The sequence below is a fragment of the Rhamphochromis longiceps genome, linkage group LG18, assembly GCF_057381845.1.
Source record: "Rhamphochromis longiceps isolate RC_006_pf linkage group LG18, R_longiceps_female_GT1.1, whole genome shotgun sequence".
In the NCBI taxonomy this organism is placed as follows: Eukaryota; Metazoa; Chordata; class Actinopteri; order Cichliformes; family Cichlidae; genus Rhamphochromis; species Rhamphochromis longiceps.
This window is the reverse complement of record NC_140574.1, coordinates 9,727,094-9,743,765: the sequence shown is the minus strand read 5'-3', so window position 1 is coordinate 9,743,765 and position 16,672 is coordinate 9,727,094. Positions and strand designations below refer to the sequence as shown.

At 39.2% G+C, this 16,672-nt stretch overlaps 1 protein-coding gene across 1 annotated transcript; it reads right to left on the bottom strand.

Moving 5' to 3' along the window:
• Window positions 1–11,355: 11,355 nt before the first annotated feature.
• On the bottom strand, window positions 11,356–16,431 carry LOC146647724 (leukotriene B4 receptor 1-like). Its single transcript, XM_085388413.1, has 5 exons — window positions 16,118–16,431; window positions 13,581–14,163; window positions 12,743–12,943; window positions 12,585–12,628; window positions 11,356–11,897 (listed from the first exon to the last, which is right to left on the bottom strand). The coding sequence occupies exons 2-5, from the start codon at window positions 14,142–14,144 to the stop codon at window positions 11,630–11,632; spliced, it is 1,077 nt and encodes a 358-aa protein (XP_085244539.1). The 5' UTR covers window positions 14,145–14,163; window positions 16,118–16,431; the 3' UTR covers window positions 11,356–11,629.
• Between the last annotated feature and the right edge of the window lie 241 nt (window positions 16,432–16,672).

The window sequence follows — 16,672 nt, the reverse complement described above, 5'->3', positions numbered from 1 at the left end:
TACAAAACATCAGCAATAGCTCTAAAATATATATAACTATAGATCAATTTAAATATCAAGAATATTACAGAGGTGAAATAAATGAGATTGACATTTAACTCTATAAATCAATAAATAAACAAAACTAATGAGGTCCAAAACACTAGAGTAGCCCTTGATAAATGCTAACTTCATGGAAACTGTTTACAGTGGTTATAATTCAGCATGACTGTCAGGTTAGCAGATTGCCCCTTCAGTATTATTTATTATCATTCATTCATTCATTTATCTTTTTAAGATAAGCACCTTTGAACTGCATTTTCGGACTCTCCACGTTGAACAGATGTTTCTTATCAAGAAAGAGCTTCAATACCTTAATCCAGAAATCATGGGAGACCACCCAAAACACGTTTAACCTGCACTGCCAAAGCCTAAATCCTATTTTACTTAATAGATCTAAAAAACTTCTACAAATATGAAAACCAAAATGTTTGACTTTGGTAGTGTTTATTTTTCGACATTTAACCATCAGCTCTGTACAGATAGATTTTAGACACTTCCTAAAACCACAACCTATTTTTTCTCTGTGTTAAGCAAATTAGATATAGTTTTTTACTAGTTTATTTTTTTTTAAAAGAGACAGAAATTACTGAACACAGAGTTTTTGGACGATTTGATTCTTTCAACAAACAACATTCAAACAAACCATAATATTAAGAAGACAGTCATACACAATAACTGAGGACATGTGCTACCCTGACACAGCGTTTAAATATTTGCAACCAAGCCAACGATTCAGCCCAAACTTGTCGAACATTAGCTGCACTGCGTCAAAGAAAAGTATACAGTCTTTGTTTCAAGTTGATTTTTTTTCTCCTTTGTCTCATGTCGAAAACTGATATGCCGAAGTCACAGACAGTCATCCTCTGCGTCAGTTTTGCACCTTGTGGTAAAAAGTATGACGCATCTGTGCACTGATTGCAAAGACAAAATAAATATAAGTGATAGTGACAGAAGTCTAAAGGTTCACAAACTGGTCAACATACGATGATATGATGAGAACAAGACATCAAGTCTTAATTTCTTTTCTCTGGTACCACTAAAACACACTGTTTATTTTCCCCTGTTGGAGTTTTGCAAGTAATTAAAAAAATTAATTACTGCCAGGCTTACATCACCAGTAAGTATTGCAACAAAAATAAGATGCTGTTTGTTATCAAAAAGAGGTCCAAAAGAAAATATGCTAAAATGGCTATTTAGTATATATTATATTGCTCACCTTTTGACGGTTTGTTATTTCTCCGTGATGTGTATGAGCTTAGGATGTCCGCTGTTCCCAAAATTTGATGGTGTTCCTGTGAGCTGAATAAAAACTGAATCCTTTCCTGCCTCGCAGGCTGTAACATGCTGTCGGTGAGGGGATGTCCTTCCTTAAAAGTCATGCTATTTCTTTTTCTGTCTTGCACAACTTTCCTATGTCATGTTTGCTGGGCACACAGGCACAAACATGTATTTAGAGATTACACACACACACATCAGCAAAATGTAATTGTTCACATAAGTCTCTGTCACTGACAGAAATGCTAATTTTCAAAATATAAAACAAAACCAAACAAAAAACCCAAACAGAACAAAAAGAAAAAAAATATTTAAACAGCCTTAAAAATACAGAACAATTGAGAACAACAACCAATTCTAAACTGGGAGCGAAATGAAGTCAGATCTGTTATTCACTGTAATCTCTTCCTGTCTGTCAGATCCAGAAGCCAGTAGCTAAACACATTTTGAATTATTTTTACCAATGGAAATCAGGAAGAAAAAAGATTCAGAAAGAGAAGTACTGATAGATGAATTCATGAATTAAAAAGGCATGCAGAATTCCTGACAATATATCAGTGTTTAAGGCAGAGATGTCAGGTTTATGTTATTGTTTGGCTGCCATGCACTGCATGTGGGTGTCCAGGGCAGTGCGGATGAAGATCAGTTCGCAAAAAGAGTCACTCTTGAGGAAAGAACCGAATGTACATATGTCATAACCATTGAGGAAATGTGTGAAAACAAGGAAAACAGAAAATCTTTCATTCATGAAAGCCATGACAAATACACTTTCCCTCCACAATTAAAAGATATTTTATTGTAACCAGGTTGAAACTTTGTGGTTGTGAGTTAATGATTGAGGTGACTGATTAATAAAGATCCCGATGGAAAGTTTTCAGAATCAGTAGAAGCAGTTTTCAATCTTCACACCATTTAATAGCATGCAGGGATTACATGGGTATCTTATTTTTAGACTGTTGAATACAATACACAGTCCAGCAGAAGGCAGCAACACTTCAGCACTCTGTCTACCTAACATTAGCAGAGATCCCTGAAAAACAGCTGCTCCTAATACATCCAAGTTCTCTGTTTTAATTACATAACCCAGCAATCAGTGACCTTCAGGGAACCATGAAGGAACATTCTTTCTAAGTTCCCTGAAGGTTGTGAGGGCCAAAATGAGGCTATGTGAGACAGTGAAACATTTGAAGCATTTGTGCTGGAATTGCATCGAGGTTTTGGTGCGAGATCGACAGACGGATTGGTGCCGTGTCTGCAGCGATGTACTGTACTGGTTCGTCGTGGTGACGATAGAGCTGAGTATAAAAGCAAAGCTCTCAATTTACCATTTGGTCTATGTCCCTACCTTCACCTACAGTTACGAGCTATGGGTAGTGACCAAAAGAAATAAGTGGAAATAAGCTTCCTCCAAAGACTGGCATCTGCTGCCACATCAAAAGGAGCCAGTTGGTTTGAGCATCTTACTAGGATTTCTCTTGGGCGCCTGCGAGATGTCATTTTTAATATTTGCTGTCTTTGTCATATCATCAGCAGTCTACTGTTTACTATCATAGCCAAGTGGCTAACAAAGGTAAACAGAAGTTTTCCCAATTCCTACTAATGAATGTTATCTTGTTTCAAGATACATAATACCTGCCATTATCCAAAGTCACATCTGCTTTCCTGTATCTTTTGCTTGTTATCGTTTTCTCTCTTTTTTTTTTTTTTAAGCCTGGTGGCTTTGACCTTTTTTTGTCCATCTTCCATCAGTAATTTTGCTCTCCAGTATCAACACCCAACCCAACAACATAAACTAATAGACTACTAGATCTACACCTTGTTGTGATTTCACACAACCCAGGAGAAATAATTACTACATAATGGGCTTGAATTGACAATATTATGAAAGAAATGTGCACTATTTGGAAGCAGCCCGCCCCCTCCCCTTTCAACAGGTTGTGTGTGAGACTTCAGCACAGCAGCAGCAGCAAGCAGGCGCACCGAGGGCCCTGGCGCACACTTTTCGCTCACTCATGTGTATGATAGAATTTAGAAAACACATCGGTGAAAATTATAAGTCTATATAATAATGTCTTCAGCTTTTGTGTTTCTTGTCTTGCAGAACATGTGCAGGATTAAGTCTATCATCAGAGTAGATCTCCTGCTGACCTCCAAAATCCAAAAGGAAATGTTTTTGGCCCGGTTTAATAACCCTGTACAGCCTGTCATACAGTGGATGCAATGGGTGCCTATGGGCAACAAACAAAATGTCCAGTGTCCTTGGAACAAACATGTACCGGGTCAAAAACACGATGATGCCATGAAAGGGGAACTACCGGGCCTGGGCGGCCAGTGACAACATTACGAAGCAGGCGCGGACAACCGTCCCACACAGCACAAGGCCTGTTTTCATTGACTGAAGGGCAAGGACGTCCGGGTTCTGATCATTGCTGAGTGGCCATGGCAGTGTAGTCTACGCCAATATACACGGGAGAAACCAACACGTAGGAGAGACAGTCAGGGATGTGATTGGACTTTTACCAGCCACATGCTGAATGTCTATCGTAAACTCCGAAATGGACGCCAACTGGCGCTGCTGGCATGCGCTCCATGGGTCAGAGACCTTGGATATTGCAAGGGATCAACATATGTGGTAAAGTTGCAACCCTCGAGCAAAATGCATGCACTTCGTGTCATGAGGTGCAGGGCCAGCTACTCCCTGACGAAAACAACACGTTCGGCATCCAGTGTATGACTGAAAAAGGCGAGTGGCTGCCAGACACCGGAAACCCGCTGTTCCAACATGGCACCCTCTGCTACGTCCAATGCGTCAGTGGTTAATGCGATCTCTGCTGAAGGAAACGGGTGGGCCAGCAGGGTGGCATTAGCTAGCGCAGACTTGGCCGTGGATTATTCCTGGATGCATTCTGGGAGCCAGTCAACAAGATCTTTGGCTGTTTTACCTTTCAAGGCAGCGTAGAGCGGCTGTAGCAGGTGGGAAGCTCTGGGTAGAAAGTGGTTGTAAAAATTGATCATCCCCAAGAACTCCTGCAACACTTTAACCGACGTGGGATGCAGAAAAGCCGAAACGGCCTGGACCCCATCTGGCAACGGGACCACACTATCAGCAGAAATGCGGTGCTCCAGGAAATCCAGGACATGCAACCCAAACTGGCACTTGGAAGGGTTGGAAGCAGAGTAAAACATGGTGCAGATGGGACTCGTGCTCGCTCACCGAGCAGCTGGCCACCAATATATCGTCCAGGTACACGAAAACGAAAGGCAGCCCCCGCAAGACAGAGTCCATCAGCCTTTCAGGCCAAACAGCATGCACAAAGACTCGAATAAGCCAAAGAGGGTAATGACAGCGGTTTTAGAAACGTCTTCGGCGTGCACAGGAACCTGGTGATACCGCGGCACCACGTCAATGTCAGAAAAAATTCGAGGTCCCAGTGAGATGGGCGGAAAAATCCTGAATGTGGAGGTGGGGTAACGATCGTTCTCCGTGGCATTATTTAAACGGTGAAAATCTCTGCATGGCCGCCGCCGACCGTCTGCCAACACCCAGGTCTGAGAGGGAGAGAAGCTTTTCGGCTCGCTCCGCATCGGAGAGGGCATAGCGCTGAAGAAGTAGTTCCTTAAGGGCGGCATATTTCCCTTGGGCGGGTGGATCCCGGAGGAGGGTAATTGCACGACAGGTGGCTAGCGGGTTGAGCGAGGCCACCACATGGTGATACTTCGTGTTGTCAGTCGAGATGACACGAAGGGTGAACTGAGCCTCCACGTGCACGAACCACAATGCGGGATCATGGAGCCAAAAGTCCTGCAGCTTCAGCGCCACAGCAAACTTAGCTGCAGCAGGAGGCGGAGGACCTGCAGTCGTTGATGTATCCAGACCAGAGCCGGCGTCATCCTCAACCTGTAACATGTTTGAGTCTGGGGTCACCAATGTGGAGGTAAGCACAGACAACACGGGAGCTCTTAGTTCTCACTCCAGCTTTATTCCTCTCTTCACATCAACTGAATACATCGCCACAAAACTCAGCAACACATTTCCTCAACACTGGGTGTGAGTGGAGCCCTCTAGTGGTCCACCACAGCATTAAAATTTTAAATCGCGTTAATTGTGATGACAGCACCAACGTTGACAGCTATAGTTTGATGGTTTGTTTTTATTTTGCGAGCTGGTTATTAGGTGCTGCTCCAGCCAGCCAGAGAATCCCCGCTGCCCCGCCCTCTCCTCCCTGGAGTGGAAGCCCATTAAAATTTTATGTTAATCAGACTCTAGCAGGGCTGTGCAGAGAGGTTTAAAGGGGCGGGTGCTCAAAGTTTAAAAGGGGCACATTGAACCAGGTTGAATAACAACAACACACATTCATCAAGAATCTAATATGGGAAGGGCAGGGTTGTGTTGATCTGAGACTGTAGACATTAAAAAGTCCACAGGAGAGATGGTAGCTGATTAAAGTGTCATGAGATAATAACAAAATGCAAAGATTGGTGACAGCGCTTGGAACCATAAGGCAACAAAAACTGTGAGAAATAATTTAGGATCTGCCTGTGAATCACTCTTTGCTTCTCTTCTTCCTTCCATCCCATCATTTCATATATCTCTCTCCACTTGCTGTCTATCTGAGAACAAGGCACAACTTGTTATTGCAATAAACTATAATCTAATTATCCACACCTAACAACTCTTGCACTTAATCTATAATAAAATGATGACAGAAAAATGTTACAGCACTGCCTTTAGTAGCCTCACACAGCTCCTGCTGTTTCCTCCTCATGTCCTTACCAGGCATGTCTGCACAATGTTATATCATGAGTAATATTTTTTTTAAAATCCATCTAAATAAAACACACACATGCACGCACACACAGTGACATTTTAGACCTTCTTCAGAATACTGTATATACTATGGGCATCATGGTGCTGATCCAGAATCCTTACATTATTATTTATTACTAGAGCTACAATAATAAAGCAAAGAGGAGGGGGAAGTAATAAATATGAAATAATGTCATTATGATGATTCCATTTTTTTCACTATCCACTCTGTGCAGGGGCAAAGCTTATTACATTTTTAAACTGTAGAGATACAATCATTTTACTGCTGTAAAATCCAACTTTTGTCTTATTTAAAATATAAATCTAATATAATCTGCTTCTTAATGTATGTTCTTTAAAATACAGCGTGTGTTTTTTTAAATATTATAATAATGCATAATTATGTGGACATGCATATTAGATCGTTTTTAGTGAAATATAATCCCTCCAGAGAGGCAGGAAAAGCCCGGAAACTTACTTTAAAACTAAATATGTTCTAAATACTTTAAAACTAAATATGTTCCCTAAAAGGGTGACAGAGCTACAGACCCATGACAGCCTTACACAGGTAGCCAGCAGCTGTGACCAGCACTATATGTGCAGTTAATAAAAGGACAGGTATTCCATGTTTGGCACTGATCACCACCTGCACTCATGTATATATCTATCTATCTACTTAGCACTTTTAGTTCTTATTCTCATTTTTATTTTCATGTCTATTTAAGCTTAATTTATAACAGTATTTATAACAGTATGTTTGCACTGAAGCACCGCAGCAATTTCCTAATGTTGTAAACCCGCTCAACATTTGGCAATAAAACCCTTTCTGATTCTGATTCTAATGTTTGTCGCGCTGTTGCACGCACAGCACGCTCGTTTGTTTCAGTTCGTCAGTTGCAACAAGACAACTTACCAACGTGTACGTAATAAGCTAATACTCCTGTGTGCTACACACTACAGTGTACGCTGTACACCTACTTACTGGTTGTGTCGCATCAGTCTGTGTCTCTGAGTTAACTTGTGTTTCTCCTACAGCTCCGGACCGCTAAAAATGCGCGTGCTCTTTGTGAGCTCGTTCCCGGCTCGTAACCAGCGCGTTCTGCCGTCAAGGGCGATCATTGGTTAAATGTGATCATGTGACTGGTGCAAGCGAGATCCTTTTATTTAGCAAAACTGTGATTAATAGTTAAATATTATTGTTGAGGGGCACAGACAGGACTCCGCACCCACACACACATAAAAAATAATAATAATTTTTTTTAAAAAGTTGCCTTATCAAAAGCGCACTTTGGGCATCCATCAGGAAAGGGGCGGGTGCTCAAGCCCCTCTAGCCCCCCCCCCCTCTGCACGTGCCTGGACTCTAGACTTTGTTTATCATTCCAAAAACTACCTCTATAAATCAACTTATATAATGGAAAGGATTTCCATATGCTTTCTATTAGCATTAAGTGTTTTTGTCAAACTAATGTAATTAGTTGTTCATTTTTTGTTGTTGTTGCATTTTTTCAGTGTGAAAATGCATTATATGTACAATGATATTTTTAGATTTTGTTATATTTTTATATCATACCTTTTATTTCTACATGCATTTAACATTTATTGTTCAAAATCATTAAATCACTATCTATTAATTTTCTACAGTTTTACCAATTTCAGTGAATAATCTTAAAAGATATACAACTAATATAACTGTGAAATCTGTGAAATTACCTTATACCTTTTCATAATTGACTAATACTTATAATTAGTAGGGGTGCAACGATACTCGTATCGATATTGAACCGTTTGATACAGTGCTTTCGGTTCGGTACGCATATGTATCGAACAATACAAAATTTTTAATTTATTTTATCAACTTTTCTTCTGACGGTGTTGTCTGTGTTGAGAGCTCAGTGGATCTGCGTTCGACTACTCCGCCTAGGCTGCACTGTCGAGCGCAGATTCACTGAGCGCAGGGCAAGCTAGCAAGACAGAAGTTAAGCTCGTTGCAACATAGCAAATTGAACCTCCCCCACCCTCATTCAGATCTGGCCTTTGGAACCATTTTGGTCTTCATGTGAAGTATGACCCTGAAGGTAAGCACGTCATGGACAAAAGTAAAACAGTATGTCGGATGTGCCACGCAATGCTCAATTACATGGGTGGGAACTACTGCGTTAGCGCAGTTTGCTCGTTAACGTGTTGACACCGTCCAGCCCCACGCACGGGGCAATCTGCGGTAGCTTGTTAACGGAGATTTGCCGTGTTGTGGCGTTAACGTCATTTCAGATTAATGCTGACAGCACTAGTGGGAACACAACAAATATGACTGTGCATTTACGCCGACATCATCCTAGTGCAAAGACAAGTGGAAGCAGACAAAAACAACAAGCACGCATGCTACAAACTTTACCCGAGTCATTTAGACAGCCGTTAGCTCATGATTCTCCTTATGGGGACCTGATATGTTTAATATGCTGCTGAGAGTATACCCCAGAAGAAGTGTATAGTATAGCTTTTATTTTGGAAAGAGCCATTTCTCTGTAATAAACTCTTTTCCAAAGATGAGTGATTTCTCGATCAGATAGATTTATTTTTTTATTACTTTGTTGTTTCAGCAATATTAAATTTAAAAACTGTACTTTTGAGTTAAAATATATATTTATAATTTTAATAAATGACAAATTAAAAAAGCATGAACATTTTTTTGTATCGAAAAAATATCGAACCGTGACACCAAAGGATCGAACCGAACCGTGAATTTTGTGTATCGTTGCACCCCTAATAATTAGATGTCATGCACAAGAAAAAGAAAGATCTAATTTCTTTCACCAGATTTTTTGTGAAAAGTTCCTTAATTGCACAATATATCAGTTATTAACAAATCCATGTAAAAATAACAGAAACTACTTGTTTTTTTTATCATTTCCACTCAATTTATGAAGTTTTGACTATAATCTTTTATAATCATGTTTAGTTTTTAAATGACTTTTTGTGATTTTGTTAGAATTTCATACATTTAGAAATATATTAAACTTTGTATGAAAAGTGAAGAGAATTTGTAGAAATCCAACCCAAATTGTGAAGGTCTGTGACAAAGTGGATGAGCAGTTGCAATGCTCTCCTATTGTCCCATATGTGTTGACCTTTTTTTGCACATTATACACATTATTCTGTTTCTATTTATTTGCTATTTGTTAAGTAACATTGTTGCACTCACTATCCCAGGTTTTGTTTGTGTAAGCGTTCTGTTGCCGGCAAATCAAACATTCTGCAAATTAAGGCAAATACTCAGTTACATGTTTCTTTATATTTTATTATGTTACAGATTAAGTCATTTGTTCATACTTTGTTCTGTCTTTTCAGTCTTCATGAGGGTCAGGTGTGGGGAAACGCCTGCCTAGCATTTTCTCATTTTAAAGTCACACATGATGTCACACATGACATCAGCAGGTCAAACCAAGTGGAGGGGTTTCTTTTTCCATAGAGATGCTTCCTTTTGTTTGTGTTAAGGTTTAAAGGGATTTGTTGAATTTTTTTCCTTTTGTTAATACTGCCATTTAGTTGTGTAAATGTGCATATTAGAAGTGTGAAGATGTTTTGTGTCTTTTTAATCATCTGTGTAGCGTTTTAGATCCCTCAGTTTGAGTGAGTGGTACTGGCTGGGCTAATTGGAGGGAAATTGATGGCCCTGTTTAAAGCCAGTCTCTACCAGGTCAAACTTTGCAAACTTCCAAGTAGAGCTGGGCGATATGAGATTTTTTCATATCACGATATGTTTTTTTCATTTCAGGCGATAACGATATCTATCACGATATAAGCCAAATAACTATATTTGTAAGATTTAAATGTGCCGTTGCTCACAAGTAAAATGTGAAATAATCAGCAGCTTGTTTTTATTTAAATATTTATTTCCCATAATAAGTTCAACAGGGTAGATGTACTTAAGGAACATGAGACTTTTTCAGATAAATAAAGGCAAATATTGCAAACTACACAAAAGGCAGCCGCTAAAGCGTTTAAGTTTCAAAATAGAACAAACGAAACAGATTAAATTGTCAATTCCACTTAGAAACAAAATATTAATTCTAAAAATAAATCTTAGTTTGTTTTACAGAAGAACAGACAAAACTGACTAACTTTTGTCAATATCAAATAAACTGAGAACTAAAAGGAAATTCTCAATCTCTCCTTGTTGTATAGCTTAGCTTTTCAAACAGTTTTAACAGTTACTTTAGTCTGACAAAAGCCGAATGACGAATTAGCGCTTCCAGTCAGAGACTGAGGCTACGTCCACACGTACACGGGTATTTTTGAAAACGGAGATTTTCCGTTTTCGTTTTAAAAAATAATCCCGTCCACACATAAAGGCAGAAATGAAGGAAAACGCTGCTATGAACATGCCAAAGCAGCAGGTGGCGCTAGATTCCTAACCGTGCAGAAATATTGGCCAATCAGAAGTCTAGAAGCCTCGGTGGGAAAAAGTAAACAAAGCTGGGGCATAGAAGCAGAACCGAGTCATATGTGTGGAGGGACAGTAACTGTGTGTATATGTAAGCATTTAAACACTGCAGAGAGTAGAATTAACAGTAACGGTATTGTAGAAATTCATTTCACCGAAACAATAACGTGGCGCAGTGTGACGCATGCACCAGTTTATTGTATTTCCAGACTTGCTTTCGGCACAATTTACAGTGCACGCTACTCTGTTTTTTGTCAGACTTGAAATAGCCGAAATACCTTCACACTACGGAACTTCTATGGCTCTTCCGTTCGACAATCTCTCCGGCATTGGAACCATCATCTGTTTTCTCTTCGGTCACGCTCAGTTGATTTTTCTAGTCAGCACACTCATTTCCTCCATTACGCGCTGGCTCCATTACCCGCTGGCTGCTTCCCAAACAAACACACGTGCGGCTTGGCACTTGTGCTGTACGTAACAAGTCACGCGACGTGACGCTGCGGCTGTGATTGGTTCGGCTCTGCGCTACTTAATTTGGATTGGCTGACCTTTTTTTTTTTTTTTTTTTTCTTTAAGAGGACAAGAGCGGCGAGGTCTATCGCGATAGCTTAATTTCTCTATCGAGTAAAAGTTATATCGCGATACATATCGTTATCGTTCTATCGCCCAGCTCTACTTCCAAGCATCCCATCTTCATTCGTTCACCTGACTATAAATTAACAGACTGAGCATGAAATCACTCACCTTAGTCTGATTTCTATGTTAGGTAGCATTCTCACATACACATAATATTATCACAATTTTATTTGATTATTCCAAAAAAATATGTACAGTCCTATACACTTTACAGATATTCAGGTGCATGCAAGCAAAAGTAGCCCGGCTGTGCCTGTGCCTCTTACTTCCACTTAAACTCTGTTATCAGATTCTAAATATACTGTGCTGGTGCTTATCGTCTGTAGCCTCAAATGCTCAAGCTACATGTCTACATGTTCCGTTCAAAGATTTACACAATTTTAAGTGTTCTCATTTAGATACAGTCTGTTAAGTGCATTAAGTTCATTCAACATCGATTTTGTAGAGGAGAAGCCAGTGTATGATTTTCAGAATCAACGTTATTCTTTCCCAGATCGTCTTTTGCTGTGAACTGGGTGCTTTTGGTTCCTGTTTGCTCCGATGATGTTCCCTCAAACAGCTTAGCCATAAAGGCAAAGCCATTATTCTTGATATAGGATTTCCCAGCAAAGGTGTAGAGGACCGGGTTAGCACAGCTGCTGATGAAGGCCAAAGTTGAGGTCACCGCTCGGGTTGACTCAGCCATACCATACAATCTGCAGGAAAGTTAAAGTTGGATATTTCACATTGATGGTGATTGTTTTTATACAGAGTGCCATTATAGCCTCGTCAGACTGACTCAGTACCCCTTAATTATCACCTGCAGTATCAAGACCCTATTAAGACTTTCTCTGAAAAGATGCTTTCCTCCTCTGCATGCCATCTCAACATTGCCTCTCTAATATTACCTCTGCCGGCTTAACCTGAGCTGACTCTTTGATGTATTCATTTCTAATTTTGTACATCCTAGTCACATATGACTTCTCATTTGTCAGACCTTAAACCTGCAATTTTGGATGGTAAGGTGAACATGGTATTCACAGAGAGATTTCTGTAAGTGGTCCTAAACCCCTGCAGTGATTTTCCACAACAGAATCCTGACTGCTGTTAGTGCAGTGTCACATGAAGCCCGAATATTGAGATTTCTCCAGATTTTGGAATATTTTGATAATATTATATACTGAAGATGGTGGCACATTCAAACTCTTTACAATTATAGTATATTCAGTTTACTGGATGGTAAAAATTAAATCTAGGTGTATGTCACTGCATGCACAGAGACAGACTACATATATCAGCTTTGAATTACAGAGTATTGTTATTACTGGACATAATGCATAAAATGACAATATAGTACTTCACTAACTTTAGCACCATGTTTATGAAAATCTTCAGTTACTCACCGTTTTCTTGTTGCTGAGTCTTTTGGGTACCACGCAGCTGCCACCTTGGGTGAAAAATAAAAACCCACTCAGTATTCAATCGAATCCTCAGATAATTGATTTACAAACAGATTTGATGTGGTTATTGGGTTATTGGTAGAGAAGATGCCCTTGCACACCTGTATCATGTTGATGACGTGGTACGGCAACCAGAACAGGCCAAACATTATGACGATAGCCAGGATAAGTTTCTCGCTGCGGACATTTCGTTGAAACCTGGTCTCCCTCAGGCGTTTCAGGATGAGAACGTAGCTGGTTATGATGATTGCATAAGGAATAATGAATCCTGCCACTGTCTCAGTGGTGTACTGAAGCCTCACCTGCATGAGAGGATATAAAGCCATTTCCTTAGAGATTAAATACCTAAGTCATGTCAATGTGGTCTTTGGAGGACTTTTACTTGTAAAGAAGGAATGTTTTACAGAAGAGCATTACTACATTTATGAAGGATCAATGCAAAATGATTTTCAGACTTTTGTGCAGTGCCACTGCTCATGCATCAGTATTTACGGTGTGGGCTGAAGAGCTTAAAAAACATGCAGTCTGGTGTAATCTTAGTTATTTTAACTACATTTTGAACACTAGTTAAGCTGCAGCTTCCAAGGCCTTAAACACAGTAACAAAGCTTTTCTCTCTCTCTCTCTTTCTTTCTTCACCGATTCAGCACTCTATCATGAAATAAACTGATATGAATTAAGAAAGCTGATATCAACTTGTGCAGATGTTTAAGCTATTAATGCATCTTTATTTCAAAACAAACCAAAAAAGCCTCAATTTCAGTTAGTTGTTATGGACCTTTTACTCAATATATGTTATCATTTTCAGTTGCTTACCCACTATTTCTCGCGCTCTCAAATGTACAGATGATTTTTGAAGGCATTTTATGCATGACAATAAATATAGTAATCAAACTAATCAGATCAGTGGCAGAAAAATAGCCAACACAAGTGTACTTACATGTTCAGACAGTGTGTGATTGGGTGCACACACAACTTTCATTTTGTTTTGAGCAGTAGCAGCTCGAAACACCAACGAGGGAATGGAAATGACCATCACGAACATCCAGGTGCCTAGGATCACCCTCCTCACAACCTTCCTGGTGATCAGGCGATACAGTGTGTGTGGAAAGACCACGGCCAACAGCCTGTTCACGCTCATCAGGGTTATCAGAAAGATTGACGCATACATGTTGGAGTTGCACAGGTAGAACACAATTTTGCACATGGTGTTACCAAAGACCCACGACTGCATGACCAGGTAGATGATGAAAAAGATGGTGAGAGCCATGAGGAACCCATCAGCACATGCCAAGTTGAGGATGAGGAGGGTGGTGACTGAGCGTTGTCGGCAGCGGGCCAGGATGCTCCAGACAATGAAGAGATTTCCAGGGACACCCAGGAGGAAGACCAAGCTGAGGATGAGGGCACCAATGGCTGTAAAATAGTTATTGCTCACAGCGCTCTCTTCTGCTGGTTCAGTGGGAATTGGATTTGTCAAAGGTGGGAGACTCGTGTTACTCATTGTAGAAGAATTTTTGACCCTGAAGGTGGGAAAAAACATTAGAACCTCAAACACAAACTCAGTCAACAGTTTAGTAAACAAAACTAATGACGTCCAAAACACTAAAGTAGCACTTTGATAAATGCTAACTTCATGTTTACAGTTTTCAGCATGGAACTGTCCGGTTACCAGATTATAATATAATATCAGTATCAATAATATCAGTATTATTTATTTATTTTTTCATTCATTTATATTTTTTACCCTTTCATGCATGACTTATGACAACTTCAGTGTGGATTTTTGAAAGTATTTTTATTCATCTGTAGGCATGAAAAAAATGTATAAATACTTAAATATTATATACTTAATAAATATTCAAGAAAAAAAATCCATATTAAGGTTGTCATAAGTCATGCATGACAGGGTTAAATAACAATAATTACAATGAAACGCGTCATACATCTATAGTAACATTGAACGACCGGTGGGTGGCAGGGTATGGAGTGACACATCAGTGTCCAATGTAGTAATTTATGTGCAAATATCGCATCAACACTGGCACAAATGCAAGAAAACAGCATTCGAATAGCTGTCCACTCTAGTGACCACTATGCGTGAAAGTGTTAAGATAAGCACCTTAGAAGTACTTTTTCTGGCTCTCCACATGGAACAGAAATTACTTGTCAAGACAGTAACAAGTAATTTCTGGATTAATGCACATTAATCCAGAAATTATCATGGGAGACCATCCAAAACACGTTCTCACCTGCACCGCTAAAGCTTAAATTGTATCTTACTTAATTGATCTGAGCAAATTTATACAAAAATGAAAACAACAAAGTTTGACTTTGGTAAAGTGTGTTTTTTGACATTTACCATCAGCTCTGTACAGTTGGATTTCAGACACTTCCTAAAACCACAACCTCTTTTGTCTCTGTGTTAAGCAAATTAGATATAGTTGTTTACTTTAATATGTCTGGTAGATGAATATTGAAACTCTAAAATTTTTATCAAACAAATGCACATACGTATTGTATCTCCAACCAGTGATATACTTAGATATTATAAAACATAATTTATAATATAGTTATATATAAAAACAACATCTCATAATTATGTGACTGTATTTTTTCTAGTTGTGAGGTCTGCTAATGTGTAATTTCGGTAATCGGTAAAATGAAACATGAGGTGAAAAATATGAACAAGTGGTTTGAATGGGTATATGATCGAGAGCTCCACACTGACACATAAGTTATAATTAAAAGTGGTATTTCCATTGAATCAACCCTCTGCATTAAAAAAAGGAATTACCTGAAAAGATAGAAAGGTATGTAAGAGGCAAAAAGTGACAGAAATTACTGAACACAGAGTTCTTTGACAATTTGGTTCATTCAATAAAAACCCCCATAATAACCAGATACGGAAGATTTAAAAAAATGACTAATACTTTTTTAAAGAGGGACGTGTGCTACCCTGACACAGCCTCTAAAATATTTGTATCCAAGTATCTAGCCAACGATTCAGCCCTCAGAGGCAGCGTGCTAAAACACGTTGCACATTGGCAGCACTGCGTCAAAGAACAGTGTTTCAACATAGTCTTTGATTCAACTTGATTTTTTTTCTTTTTCTCACCTCATTTTTTCACATAGAAAACTGAAGTGCAGAAGTCACAGACATTGTCTGAGTCACTTTTGGACACTGTAGTAAAAAGCGTCTGTACACTGATCGCAAAGAAAAAATAAGTGGTGTGATTGTCTTTATCTCATTCAATTTCAAGCATTTCTTTGGGTAGAAAACCTCTCAAAAATGTTGGTTAAAAACTGGGAATCATAAAAGAACTGCAAAGAATGCCAATAACTTTATATGGAAGGGCTCCATAACATGCAGGTTTGTAAACCATTTGGTATTAATTTAAACTTAGAAATGATCAAAAATATCAAAAGGAGGTCCAAAAGAAAATATGCTAAATGTTCATTCATGATATTACTCACCTTTTTATGGTTTGTTATCTCTCTGTGATGTGTTCCCAAAGTCTGAAGGTGTTCTTGTGAGCTCAGACCATAAAAACCAAACTGAACCCTTTCCTGCCTCGCAGGCTATAACATGCTGTCAGTGAGGGGAGGGATGCCGAGAGGCGTGCTCTTCCTTAAAAGTCCCGCTTTTCCGTTTTCTTTCTAAAGCTTTGTATTCATGACCATGTATGAGTGTCGTATAGAATTTTTCTGTATCTGTGTATATGTGCTAAAACAGAATATGAACTGTTATTTTTATATCCATTCTTTAAAAACGGATGTCCCAATGTGATGTACCAGAATGCATTTTTCTGTGTCCGTAGGCACTTTTAACTCTAAGCTAAGTGTTGTGCAATGAAAAGCACCCGGGGGGTTAGATGATTCAAAAGACTTTCCTGTGTCATGTATGCTGGGCACACAAGCGCAAACACGCATTTAGAGATCACACACACAACAGCAAAACCTACTTGTTCATACAAGGCTCTGTCACTGACGAAGATGCTACTCTTCACAATATAAAACAAAATGAAACAA